Raw genomic sequence first — 14,208 nt, forward strand, 5'->3', positions numbered from 1 at the left:
CAGGCTGACCTTAATGCTTTCATTTATTTTCATTGTTCTTGTGTTTCTCTATTCTGTAAACATAGATATGTAATCAATTATATCTAATGAAGCGATATAAGCCACGAAATTTTGCACAACTCCCCGTTATTGGTTTGCGTGTGATGCAGCTAAGAACTGCACAGAAAAAAAGGTATTCCCTATCTTTGATCTCATAAATTTAACTTTTGATCGGTCATCAACACCGACCACAATCAACGCCGTTTATCTTTTTTAAAGATATTTCTTGTTTCAGTTGCCCACGAAGTATCGGCTGGTTGCACAAGTAGTGTTAGAAACAGTGAAAAGAAGCTTAACAATAAAATTTCAAAATATAATTTCAAAGCTGATTATTTTTCATCTGTCTTTATTAAAGAATGATAATTAATAAATTAGTGTCTTTTTTACAAATTATAAGCTAACTCAGAACGGCGTAATTCATGAATGAAATAAATGCGTAAAATATACGCAGTTTAATTTTAATTTAAGTTTATTTAAAGTTTCAAATTTGAGTACATACATGTATCTAGTTAAATATAACAAGAGTTCCGCGGTCGGAGACAAATGCCCCCTCCCCAAACAGGGCTTTGAATTAGTGACCTCAGCTACTTTTCAAGGCCAATGCGAATGTGAAGTATCAAGCCAATCGGTCAATTCGTTGATTAATTATTGAACAGAATTTTTTTTACACTTATTTTGACAGTGACCTTGAACTTTGACCTAGCGACACCAATTTCAATAGGGGTCATCTACAGTCCAAGGCCATTGCACATGGGAAGTATCAAGCAAATCGGTGAATCAGTTGATCATTTATTAATGGGGAACGCTTTCACACTAAGTGTGTAACAGTGACCTTGACCTTTGACCTAGTGATCCCAATTTCAATAGGGGTCATCTACTGTCCAAAGCCAATGCATATGTGAAGTATCAAGCCTATCGGGCAATTGGTTGATTAGATTTTTATCGGAAACGATTTTCAAACTTAGTGTGATAGTGACCTTAACCTTCGACCTAGTGACCCTAATTTAGATAGGGATCATCTACTGCCCAACGCCAATCCACATGTGAAGTATCAAGCCAATCGGTAAATTCGTTGAAGAGTTATTGATCGGAAACTATTTCCACACTTAGTGTGATAGTGACATTTGACCTAGTGACCCAAAGTTCCATAGGGGTCATCTACTGTTCAAAGCCAATGCACATTTGAAGTATCAAGCCCATCGGTCAATTCATTGACGAGTTATTGATCGGAAACGAACTGGTCTATTGACATTCAGACTGGTTTACCGACATTCAGACTGGTATATCAACAGGTATATCGACAGTGAGCCAGCAAAACAATATACCCCTTCTTCTTCGAACAGGGGCATAATAATTGAAATTGCGTGCATAGTCCCCATATGCATCTCTTTCCACGTACTGAGATTCATCAACTATGCTTAAGTGATTTTTGAGTTTCGGATTTTACGGACGAACTGACACAAACAAAACTTATATTCCTCACATGTCCTTTTATCCACTTGCATAGTTTCCTCACTTGCGTACATTTTGAATAATTGTAGGATGCAGATGTTAGTTTTTCAATTCTTTCTGAAAAACATAGCATCTTTAACCACAGTTTTCGTAAAACGTAATTGCTGTCATAATGTGATTATTCCAAATATGCCACTCTATACAGATACAAAGTTTTATAACCTAGCTTGAGCACTTTAGTGATTGCAAGATCCAGGAATTAGTTTTTACTGATTTCAGTGACCATTGCAACCACAATTTTTGTATGACCATTGATTTTTTGTCCCAAACTACAGCCTCTTACAGGCTGTTTCCCTATTGCAAAAACTAAAAACAGGCTGTTGTCTAATTCCAAAAGTAACATGCTTTTCCAAAAATCTTACCAATATTTTCACAAAATATGCCAAACTTTTCCAATAATCTCAATAATTGGTTTGTGTTTATTATACAGCAATTTAATTCTTTAGCACTTTATAGTATACATTTTAGAAAGGACTTAAACATGCACTTATAAACAATTGTGATTATGTTATTTATAATTATATTAATACTATTTATCTTTTGTCTATTTCATGGTCTTTCAGACTTAATTCCCCTGAAAGCACAGGCTCTCAAATATAAAGCGAAATAAAATCACTGATGACAAAGCACCCAACCATCGTGCATATTATCCATATAGTCCTCTGTCCATATAGAGTTTAGAGGGCTGTTTTTCAGACTGCATATTATCCATATAGTCCTCTGTCCATATAGAGTTTAGAGGGCTGTTTTTCAGACTGCATATTATCCATATAGTCCTCTGTCCATATAGAGTTTAGAGGGCTGTTTTCAGACTGCATATTATCCATATAGTCCTCTGTCCATATAGAGTTTAGAGGGCTGTTTTTCAGACTGCATATTATCCATATAGTCCTCTGTCCATATAGAGTTTAGAGGGCTGTTTTTCAGACTGCATATTATCCATATAGTCCTCTGTCCATATAGAGTTTAGAGGGCTGTTTTTCAGACTGCATATTATCCATATAGTCCTCTGTCCATATAGAGTTTAGAGGGCTGTTTTTCAGACTGCATATATCCATATAGTCCTCTGTCCATATAGAGTTTAGAGGGCTGTTTTTCAGACTGCTTATCCATATAGCTCTGTCCATATAGGTTAGGCTTTTCAGACTGCATATTATCCATATAGTCCTCTGTCCATATAGAGTTTAGAGGGCTGTTTTTCAGACTGCATATTATCCATATAGTCCTCTGTCCATATAGAGTTTAGAGGGCTGTTTTTCAGACTGCATATTATCCATATAGTCCTCTGTCCATATAGAGTTTAGAGGGCTGTTTTCAGACTGCATATTATCCATATAGTCCTCTGTCCATATAGAGTTTAGAGGGCTGTTTTTCAGACTGCATATTATCCATATAGTCCTCTGTCCATATAGAGTTTAGAGGGCTGTTTTTCAGACTGCATATTATCCATATAGTCCTCTGTCCATATAGAGTTTAGAGGGCTGTTTTTCAGACTGCATATTATCCATATAGTCCTCTGTCCATATAGAGTTTAGAGGGCTGTTTTTCAGACTGCATATTATCCATATAGTCCTCTGTCCATATAGAGTTTAGAGGGCTGTTTTTCAGACTGTCTTCTGTCTGTTTTGCTCTGATTTTCTTATAGGCCATTACTGCAACTGTAACATAAACTGTGTTTGCACGTAAAAAGAACTGTTCGCACGTAAACAAATAATCCAGACGTTGTGAATTTAAATTATAATTGGTTTGAAATCTTCAGGTAAATAATTATGTTCAGATGTTCATGAACAACAAAATTCTGTGATACATGTTATTGTCAAAAGGCCTTTCATATAACTGGAACATGATGTTTCTTCTTACAATCATAACAGTATCATAACAAGATTCCTCAAAAATGGTGCACTGTTATAATGTTGATTCTTTGTAAATCGGCCATTTCAAACAATTACACAATTAACACAAACATTAATCAAGTCATTTAGCAGTAACTCTTTAAAGGGGCCTTTTCACAGATTTTGGCATGTATTGAAGCTTGTCATTAAATGCTTTATATTGATAAATTTGAACATTGGCCCTAAAAATCTCCAGTAAAAAACATACATACCATTTAAAAAGGAATACAAAATTACCTGCCACTTTGCTCGAACCGCTGACCCCTGGAGTCCTGGAATAAAAAGTCCCCCACCTACACCACTCGACCATCCGTGCTCATGCTATACGCAGATTTTTAACTTAAATAAGGCATTCTCGCAGTTTCCCAAAATATAACGACAACAACAGAACTTTCCAAATTATTCAATCGTTTCGCGTTGCAATGCTTTATAATTTTCAGGTTTTCAAATCGTCAAAAGATGCATATAATGGATATTTCAGAGCATGGAAAATGTTCAGTATTACTATTTCCTCACGAATATCTTAACTAAAACGAAAATTTGCGAATCTGGAAGAACTTTTTATAACTTAGTCAAAATACCAAAACGTGAAAAGGCCCCTTTAACAAATACTCATGGCTATTTTCCAATGACGTCATAAACAAAAATACACTGTCCAACAAAAACATTTAATATATAGGACCAGTATATCTCAACATACATAATTTCACTTTCTGACTCTGAATTTCCACTTCAAAATGTTGCTGCACATGATCATTTGGGCCTCGTTCTGGGAAAACTGGGCTTAATGCATGTGAGTGGAGTGTCGCCCATGATCAACCCATGCAGTCTGCACAGGCTAAGCACAGAGACAATTATCGGTTTTTATGGAATTTATTGTTAAAAGGCAGAATTGTCTAACTTAAAATTCAGTTAAGGCAGAAAGTGTCTTCCCTGATAAGCCTTTGCAGATAGCAATTTTTATTGACCATGCATTATTACACAAGAGGGCCCTGATGGCCCTGAAGTGCTCATCTATTGTAGAAGCCTTATCTTTCTGGTTTTTGACCCCACTTGACCCAGATTAAAACATGGCCTTGGTATTGTCAATATAAACATTCTAACCCAATATTATCAAAAATAAGTCATTAATGTAGCCTCTAGCATGGTAAGTAGGTTTTTTTAGATTTGACCTAGTGACCTAATTTTAGGACGCACATGACCAAGACTTTAACTTGGCCTTGTCATTGTGAAGATAAGCATTCTGACCAAGTTGAATTGAGATTGAGTCATAAATGTGGCCTATGGAGTGCTTACAAAGCTTTTATAAGATTTGACACGTTGACCAAGTTTTTAAGCAAAGGTGACCCTCCCATGTAACAATTATGATGTTATATGTAAATACGGATGGCAAAATTATTTGAATATTCGATTGAATGTTTGCCATTTTTATATTAAAAATGTAGTACTGTTATGAAACCAAAATCAATTTCCATGTATAACATATTTTTATTAAACTTTAAGACAGTGTTTCACCAAATACTACTAGTAATTTGAATTGACCATATCATACGCTGTCACATGTAAGACTTGGATATATAATAAACAGCTTGGTATCAGATGGAAGTAACAATCAAATAACATCTGACAGTAGTTAAAATTTACAGTTAATCGGTGATTTATACTTTCAGTTTTAGACTTGCAAAATCACTTTCAAACCAACAATATAATCACACATTCAGTCATTTTTATGAGAAATTTTGATATATAAATTAATGCTAAGTGTTTTGTTTATGCGTAGCTTGTTTAAGATTTTTGACAATATGAAAAGGTCAAACGGGTCTGGCAATTCATTTAAAATAAGAAAGCAACAATGGTAATGAAAAATGTATATATGAGTTATACTACCATATTGCAATTTTAATACTTCAACACAAAAAAAGATTGTCTCTTGTGCACAAAGTAGTAATTACCGCTATGCAATATTTAACTGAATGTAACTGTGAAAATTCGATTTCTGATTTTGGTAATCCATGCCACTTGTCATCCGTAGAAAATTACAAGATAAATGTGAAATTGAATTGAACTTTTTTAGGCAACATTATAATTGTACATTTAAAAACGTGTTTAGAAAAGGTTTATTTCTTAAATAATTATTGTTTTAAACAACCATACCTAAATAAGTGTGAATCATAAATTCACTTGGAGCAGTGTTGCACACATTTAATATGAGCAAACAACAATAATTCTTAGGTGTAATACTGTTCTAACTCAAGTTCCCCAAAATAAAAATGAAAATAAACTCTGTTTTTAGTGGTAAATTTGTTGTAACTTCAATAATGCTTAATATCTCTTTTACAACTTATCATATGTTGTACTTAAAATATATTTAATACAGTATTTCAAAATTCGATTATTTTAAGAAAATAATCGTGGTATATGTAAAGAAGCAACATAATTCAAAAGTTTTTCTTCTTCCTGAAAATGTTTGTGAAATTGAGTTGGAACAGTTTTGCGCTGAACAGGCGATATAGTGAAAAGTAACGGAAAATAAAACGTTTAACATACATTAAATACATGTATAATTGTCATCCACAAAAAATAAAATCTAAACACAACACTTGAACAAATCTGTACAAAACATTAATTGTTACTCTATGAAACAAAACATTTCTTAAAACAGAACAAAAAGGTGACAGAGAATAAAATGAAAATATAAAACCTTCTCTCCTCATCTGCATCCTGTTGTTCATTTTACTTTGCATAACAATCACACAAACATATTGTAGAGCATCACACATGATAACAAGTAAGTCACATATATAAATATTCCTCATTTCCACGATATAGATCAAGATCATAAAAATACACGGATTATATACAATTCAAATGAAAAATAATCATCAGAGCGATTCAGTTGATTCCTTGGAACAGATGGTAGCTTGCTTTCAAAGTGTGTGACAACATAATATATCATCCAGGGAGAACTATACAATTAAACATACGCCTAATAAAATATCCTTGATGCCACTGATTTTTTAATGAAAATACATTTTAAACATTTTCATGATCTTACTGCATTTGTCAACACAATAAATCATCCAGGTGAATAATTAGATGAAACTCAACACTCAATACAAGTTCGGTGTTGCCAAGCATTAGTGTTGAAAGTGCATGTTCCAAAAGATTGTACTGAATCTTGTGAAACAAAACTATTTTACTTTAAACACAAGGATGTTTGCATTATACTGTTGACACACAATGATGGATGATGAGCTCTTATTGTAGCAGACAGAGCGTGGTAAATGCAGTCCATCACTCCTGGTAGCAAGAGTTGCCAGCTTCTTCTTGCCATCACCATCCAGCTGTAGGATATTGTTGGATAAACCTCCACAGACCAGCACCTGTCCCTGAGCTGTCACATGTATACCACGCGGCCTTACTAAGTCTGGGTCTGTGAAGGTGCAGATGACTGTACCATCTCTGGCCAGGGTGATGACCTTGTTGTGTACAAGGTTTGTGACAAATATCTTATCACCTGACGGACTCACTGCACACTTATGTACTGTAAAAGAGATTGGAATCAATGTTGCTAATTATTTACAGGATCATTATGTTAATTAAAACAAGGTAACATCTTATTCACGCCAGCTATTTATTTTAATTAATAGAGTATGATATTTCTTACAATGAATGAATGGTTATTTACTGAAACCCCATGACGTACTCATCAATATCATTTTCAAAGTATGTAAATGTACTCACTGACATAGTCAGTGCTTGCTAACATAAAAACTGTTATGGAATTATTTAAGATATTCTCTAAAACCAATACCAACTCATAAACAGTAGAAAATAAGTCAAGAATACACTTGGCAAATGAAGGACATTTGTTGAGTAGGTTTCAATTTCATAGGGTGAAAGTATTGTTTCTATTATTTGAAAAAAAAACTATCTGCAATATGCAAAAGTAACTTAACAATTTGACTTTTATGCAAATATGTTAACAGCATATTAAAATTTCAAAATTCCTTATAATTATTTCAAAATATACCCAGATATACCCAACATAATATTATCTGTGAAACTGCCTGGTGTATCCATATACAGCTTATTGAGCAGGTCTCCAGTCATTGAATACTTGTAAAGTGCAGTACCAGAGGTGAGATACAGGTCTTGCAGATGATTAGCAATACCCCAACATTCATGTTTAAACTGTAACTTCCTGCCCTTAACCAGCCGCCCGTCATTCACAGAGACAAACTGGACCTCATGTGTCTTATTGACATTCACAGCAACAGCTACATCACTTGAGGTGATACGACATATGTCATTTGAATAAGCATTTAAATCACAATGTCCCACCACCTGGTATTGATGATCTAGTAGCTTAACTCTTTTATTATCATAATCTGGATTATGACAACAAGGATCTGATCATTTAAGAGAACACAGATGGCTCTTATATCAAATCTCTTCTCTGCATCACTTGGTATGTTCACATTATATTCTGACTTTCCTTGCACAGCTAATATCTGGTCTGGGGCACCAGGCAGAGGCACAGCCTGAGTACATACCACAATCCTCCCCAGACCTGACAATTTAGACAAGTGCTGTTGAAAATCACTGTCAGCCTGGAATGTCAGTGAACTTTCTACCTGAACTAATTTCTCTATCAGATAAGCTTCAGACTGCTTAATTTTTTCCAGACATTTCTTACTTGCAATAAACGAGAGTTCTGCTTTACCCTTATCAACAATTTCATGAATTGTATCACTGAGTCGTTTTAGTTTATTTTGAAGTTTGCTGCAATTGTCCACATTAGTCTTGACAGAAGCTCTCAGACTTGTCATCTTATCTTCTAGCTCTTTTATGGTATTTTGTTCAATCTTGTCTAAAATTGTATTTATTTTCTGGCGTGTGTCTGTTATTTCATGTAACTGTTTGTTGAATAAAACCTTCAAAGACTGCATATGTGTGTCCCAATAATTCTGAAGTTCCTCTAGATCTTCAAGAAAAGTTTGAATCTTTCTTGATATTTGCTGCAAGTCTGGCAGAGGTCCTTTAACTGACTCAGATATCAGCGCTACCTTAGCACATTGTCTGAAAGGAAAACAATACATAAATATGTGTAGGTGTATCCAAACTATGATTGATCATGTTTTTACTATTTTCAAAATGCTCTTTTGAGGTAAAAGAGTCATAGGTACGGATTTTTTTCATTTTTATACTTAACCCTTTACCACTTGGATACGTATTTTCACGCATTTGTAGTCCCTTGGAAAATTTCATTTAATTAAAGACCTTTCTTACTAGATTGCAGTTTTAACGGCTTTTATACTGATTATCAGCAAACAGCATAAAACCTGAACAGGCTGCGAGTTACTCGCAGGCTGTTCTGGTTTAATCCTGTTTGCAACTATCCATTTTCACTTTGCTTCTGAGTGGGAAAGGGTCTAATTTAAATATACCTATAATTAATATTAGCCATTTTTGTAATTTTCTTCAAATTATTCAAAGTGAAAAATCAATTTTCATCTGCCAATATTGATATGAATTATGATAATGAATTCGTCTATTAACGAAAATAAATATAATTGAAAGCAAATGCATGTCTTAATTACCTGTGATTGACGAAAGCACAATTATTGCAGCACAGCTGACTGTGGTCATTACAAAACATCTCCAGCCGTTTGTCTTCGTGAAGGTCACATTTCTGAATGAAATCCTCCACTTCCTTGGACACCGGCCATTTATGTGTGTCTCCCCTTCCGTATGTCACATGTGTTCCAAACCACTGACCATGCAGGTTTGTACATTTTGCACAATAAAATTTAAGACAGTTATCACAGTAAAACTCGGCCCACTGGTCAATTTTGTGCTCTAGACACGGCGAACAACAAAAGTCTGTAAATAAATCAGAGCCTTTTCCCAGAGTTGTTTGAGAAAACGTAGCCATCTTGATCACTTTAATATAACTTTTCTTGAGAAATCTTTATTCCTTAAATTACACCCCTTCAGCTGGTGGCTTAAATCAACTCATAAAATACTTTGGACTGTACCGTTTACAGATAAACATTTGAGCTATCAGTACTTGACCTCATGTGACAGTATCAAACACATTATCAAATCATACGATGTGCATGTTATCATACAACATCAAAGTCGGTCAGAAAGTCAGAAATGTGCAGACTTAATTCAAGCACTTTAAAGTATTATTCAAGATAAAAAAAGTGAAATTCAAGCACTTTTAAGCATTTTTCATGGTCAATCACTTTTGTAAAACAACAAGTATATTTTAGACTTCATAAGACATAATATGCAAAATACTACTTTTCATAAAATATATATTTGATAAGACAAATGCTTGCATCAAATCAGTTTACAGAATGACTAGACGGGTTTTGAGTTTCCACTTATACTCAAACCTGGTATTCTCTCTGGTCTGCTATTCTCGCTGTTTATGGTTTATGCCCCCTGGCATTTGTTTACAAAAAAAACCTGCGCTACCTTCTTTTTAAATCTGCATGAAAACATCTCTGGCTGCCAATATCAATCAATTCTTACAAATTAATTGTTTAAAAAGGATGGAAAACATAATTGGAAGAAATAAACTACTAAAATTCATCTTGTAATGAAATACTAGACAGTGCATGAAAATAACTGTGATATTTATTTATTTTTGTGTCTTACAATCAAATTATTTAAAATGATATAAACTTAATTGATTGTTGCTTTTGGTGATATGCCAGATCCTTGTGTATTCATGTTTGATTTAATTTTAGAGTTATCTAACCTCTATTTCCCCGCGGAAATATCCTACGTTATAATAAATAAGATTAACAGATAGTTGTGTTCCTTGTGTTATGACTTCGGTTAAAATGTATAGATTTTCGTCATTAATACATAATTTTTAAATGAAGTTAAGTCAAATTTTTGTTTATTCTATAATCAGATATATTAATACGGTGGTTACACAAGAATGATTATCCCTTAAGTAACATGACAATACGGTGTTGCAGGCTATATGATTGGACTAATGTTTACATTGAAACATTTTCCAACATATACACTTAATATATGATAGGCCCAATATTAATATCAACATATTTTTCAATGTGACCACTTACATGTAAGCTTTTTGGCTATCTCCTTAGGTCAGGTGGGGGCCATATACAATTTTATAAAATGAAGTAAGCTGAGAGCTCTGAAAAGCTATGTTTTCAACAATTTTTATAGTGAGAATTTAAATTAAAGAGGTTCTCCAGAGCCAACCTTGCCTATTATGACACGGTCGAAAAAAATGTAAATGGGTGTTACAACTTTATGAGGACCATATAACTCAATAATGACAGACATGTTCATCATGTAAAAGTTCCACTCTCAAATATGCTACTACATATTGATGCAATTATTTAATTATTTACCACTGTCTGTGTCAAACATTCATTTCACTGGTTTACATGAAGCAAATATTGTTAAACAATAGCAAACATTCTCATAACATCGCAGTACATCAAAGTACTAAGCTATACACATGCTGTATTTTGCAAAACTCATGCAGTGGGTGGTATGATGCATTCATTTTAAATATTAAATAAAAAAATAATCCAAGATATATGATGTATAAAGACAAAATAAACAATCCTGTGGTAACTGTGGCTAATCACACAAAATAAAAGAGCATTTTTACATTCGTTAGTTGTTAAAGTTATACCATTTTTCAGAACAATTGTTTTTTGTGTGTGCAGATTTCCAACAAACCAGTAAAATCCATTCGGATATTTCTGTCTGCAGTTTTGCATGCAGCAAGAGATCGAATTTGCTAGCGGGCAAACACGAACATCGACCAAGGATTAAATGGGTGGTTCAATAACTGGCGATACTGGCCAAAACAGGATGTTTTGTTTTATACACAGTTTGCCATATATCCCGTTAAACAAAATTAATTCATATCGATGTTGGAAATGGCATAGTATGTTCAGAATCTGGTTTTCCTGATTATCAAGCACGTTTGAGCCAAATTCGAGCACCCTGTAAGCATTATGTATGGTTATTATTGATAATAAGCATAAGTTGGCACCTCTTAATTGTTTTCGAGCACTTGTCCACATAAATCTAAAGTTTTCAAGCACGTTTCAAGGTCAGTGCCAACCCTGTCTGTAACCCCATTAGAACTTTTAGCATTAATCCGTTTAAAATGTCTCTAGAACACAAACCAGTTGTTTCACTTCCAGATGAAGTGGTACAGCCATAAGATGCTGAGCAACAATAAGCTGAAGACTATATAGGAGAAACAAGACCTGTCAGAGGACAGCGCGCTCGACTATTCGAGTGCTTGACAGTATAACGTAAGCCATCATGGGAAAATTGTTCATATTCAATAATTTATAAGACGATCTTTCAAAAATAAAAAAAAAAGGGAAAAAAAAATTTTTTTTGGGGGGTAGGGGGGGGGTGAGAGGGGGGTATAATGTGGGGTGTGGTAATTTATTAGATGATGTTAAAAAAAATTGGGGGCGGAGGAAGAGGGGGGTGAGAGGGGGGTATAATGTGGGGTGCGGTAATTTATTAGATGATGTTTAAAAAAAAAATGTGGGGGGAGGAGGTTTGGGGGAGGGATTCTCGGTAGGGGCGTGGGGTATTGTTTGGGTAGAATCCATTGTGGTATTCAGGTAAGTGTTGTTTTGTCAAAGTAATAATAAAATGTGATCATAAATAAAGAAGTTATGGCAATTTAAGCAAAATGTTCAATTATCTAAGTGTAAAAGGGGCCATAATTATGTCAAAATGCTTGATACAGTGGTCTGCTATTGTTTATAGGTTGGGGTCATGTTGGTAAACAAGTATGCAACATATAAAAGCAATATGTCAAAGGATATAGGAAATATTTGGGAAGTACGCAAACTTTAACATAGATTTATCAATAATATGCATATTCTAAGTATAAAAGGGGCAATAATTATGACAAAATGCTTGATAGAGTTGTTTGCTCTTGTTTATAGGTTGGGGTGATGTTGGTAAACAAGTATGCAAAATATGAAAGCAATATGTCAAGGGACAATGAAAATAAATGGGGTAGTACCAAAACTTTAACATTTGCTGCATATTCTAAGTGGAAAAGGGGCCATAATTATGACAAAATGCTTGATAGAGTTTTCTGCTCTTGTTTATAGGTTGGGGTCATGTTGGTAAACAAGTATGCAAAATATGAAAGCAATATGTCAAGGGACAAAGAAAATATTTGGGGTAGTACGAAAACTTTTGCACGCAGACGCTAACGCTATCGCTAACGCCGGGGTGAGTAGGATAGCTCCACTATATATATTTCATATAGAATAGTCGAGCTAAAAATGCATAACAGTCATCAGTTGTTAACTGGTGTAAAAACTTCATGATCTTTTTCTAATCTCCTCTTGCCAAATGTTTTATTGTGGGTGTTTGATTACTATTGAAATGTGTGTACTTAAAATTATTTAATAAGAAGGCCATGTTCCCTAAGGTGCTCACCTGATATCCAAACAAACTTAACTACTTTGAAAAGGTGAAGTTCAAAATAAAGAGTTCTGCGGTCGGAGACATATGCCCCTCCAAACAGGGCTTTGAACTACTGTCCAAGATTGATGCACATGCGAAGTATCAAGCTAATCGTTCAATTTATTGACAAGTTATTGATCGGAAACAATTTTCACACTTATTGTGACAGTGACATTGACCTTTGACCTAGTGACCCCAATTTTGATAGGGGTGATCTACTGTCCAAAGCCAATGCACATGTTAAGTATCAAGCCAATCGGTCAATTCGTTGACGAATTATTGATCGGAAACGAACTGGTCTACCGACATTAAGACTGGTCTTCAGACATTCAAACTGGTTTACCGACAGAGAGCCAGCAAAACAATATACCCCTTCTTCTTCAAAGAGGGGCATAATAATTGAAATTGCGTGCATAGTCCCCATATGCCTCTCTTTCCACCTTCTGAGATTCATCAACTATGCTTAATTGCTTTTTGAGTTTCGGATTTTTTGGACGAATGGACACAAACAAAACTAAAATGATGTACATTTTCCTCAAAAGTCCTTTTATTATCTTGTCTAGTTTCCTCAACCTCACTTGCGTACATTTTGAATTATTGTAGGATGCAGGTGCTAGTTTTTAAATTCTTATAGCGTCTATAAACACAGTTTGTTGTCAAACGTAAGTGCTGAAATAATGTGATTATTCCCCATATGTCACTCTGAACACATACATAGTTTCATCGATCTGGCTCGAGTACTTTTTAAGTGATTGCAAGATCAAGAAATTAGTGTTTGATGATTTTGGTGATCAACGCAATCACAATTTGTGTTAAGACAAAAAAAACCTGAACCATCAAATCTGCCCACATAGAGTTAAACCTTTTACCACTAAGATACGTATTTTTATTCATTTTTAGTCCCTTATAAAATTTTATTAAAGACATTTCTTACTGGATTCATGTTTTAAAGGCTTCATTTCCAACCCTTAGATACTGATGAGCAGCAAATATAATATAACCTTAACAATCTGCGAGTTTTATGCTGTTTGCACATAGCCATTTTCACTTTGTTTCTGAGTGGGGAGGGTTAAAATCTACAAAATATTGTGGGTTAAACTTTCAAAGTCAAAGGCCTGGAAATACTGACCTTTGACATTACGAAACATTATGAAAAATATTGATATTGAATGGAAAATAACGTTTCCTGTTAGCTTGGAAGGAGTTGAATATTGTCATGGCTCAATGACAAATGATCAAGTTAAATATT

The 14,208-nt window shown here is 34.3% G+C and overlaps 2 protein-coding genes across 5 annotated transcripts in view; one reads left to right on the plus strand and one right to left on the minus strand.

The window, feature by feature from the left end:
* The window catches only part of LOC127847672 (E3 ubiquitin-protein ligase TRIM33-like), a 414,404-nt gene extending 404,903 nt beyond the window's left edge, over positions 1-9,501 (minus strand). For 2 of the 4 annotated variants that reach the window (XM_052379727.1, XM_052379725.1), the window contains exons 1-2: positions 9,047-9,501; positions 8,017-8,525 (exon numbers count right to left, since the gene is read on the minus strand). In XM_052379727.1, the coding sequence (XP_052235687.1) occupies positions 8,017-8,525; positions 9,047-9,381 (844 nt within the window). In that variant the 5' untranslated portion in view covers positions 9,382-9,501. The remainder of the gene's footprint in view (positions 1-8,016; positions 8,526-9,046) is intronic. The other 2 variants (XM_052379726.1, XM_052379723.1) reach the window with 2 other exon arrangements.
* The window catches only part of LOC127847679 (uncharacterized), a 303,197-nt gene that overhangs the window by 104,951 nt on the left and 184,038 nt on the right, over positions 1-14,208 (plus strand). The window lies entirely within an intron of this gene.

This window comes from Dreissena polymorpha, chromosome 10, assembly GCF_020536995.1.
Source record: "Dreissena polymorpha isolate Duluth1 chromosome 10, UMN_Dpol_1.0, whole genome shotgun sequence".
Lineage (NCBI taxonomy): Eukaryota > Metazoa > Mollusca > Bivalvia > Myida > Dreissenidae > Dreissena > Dreissena polymorpha.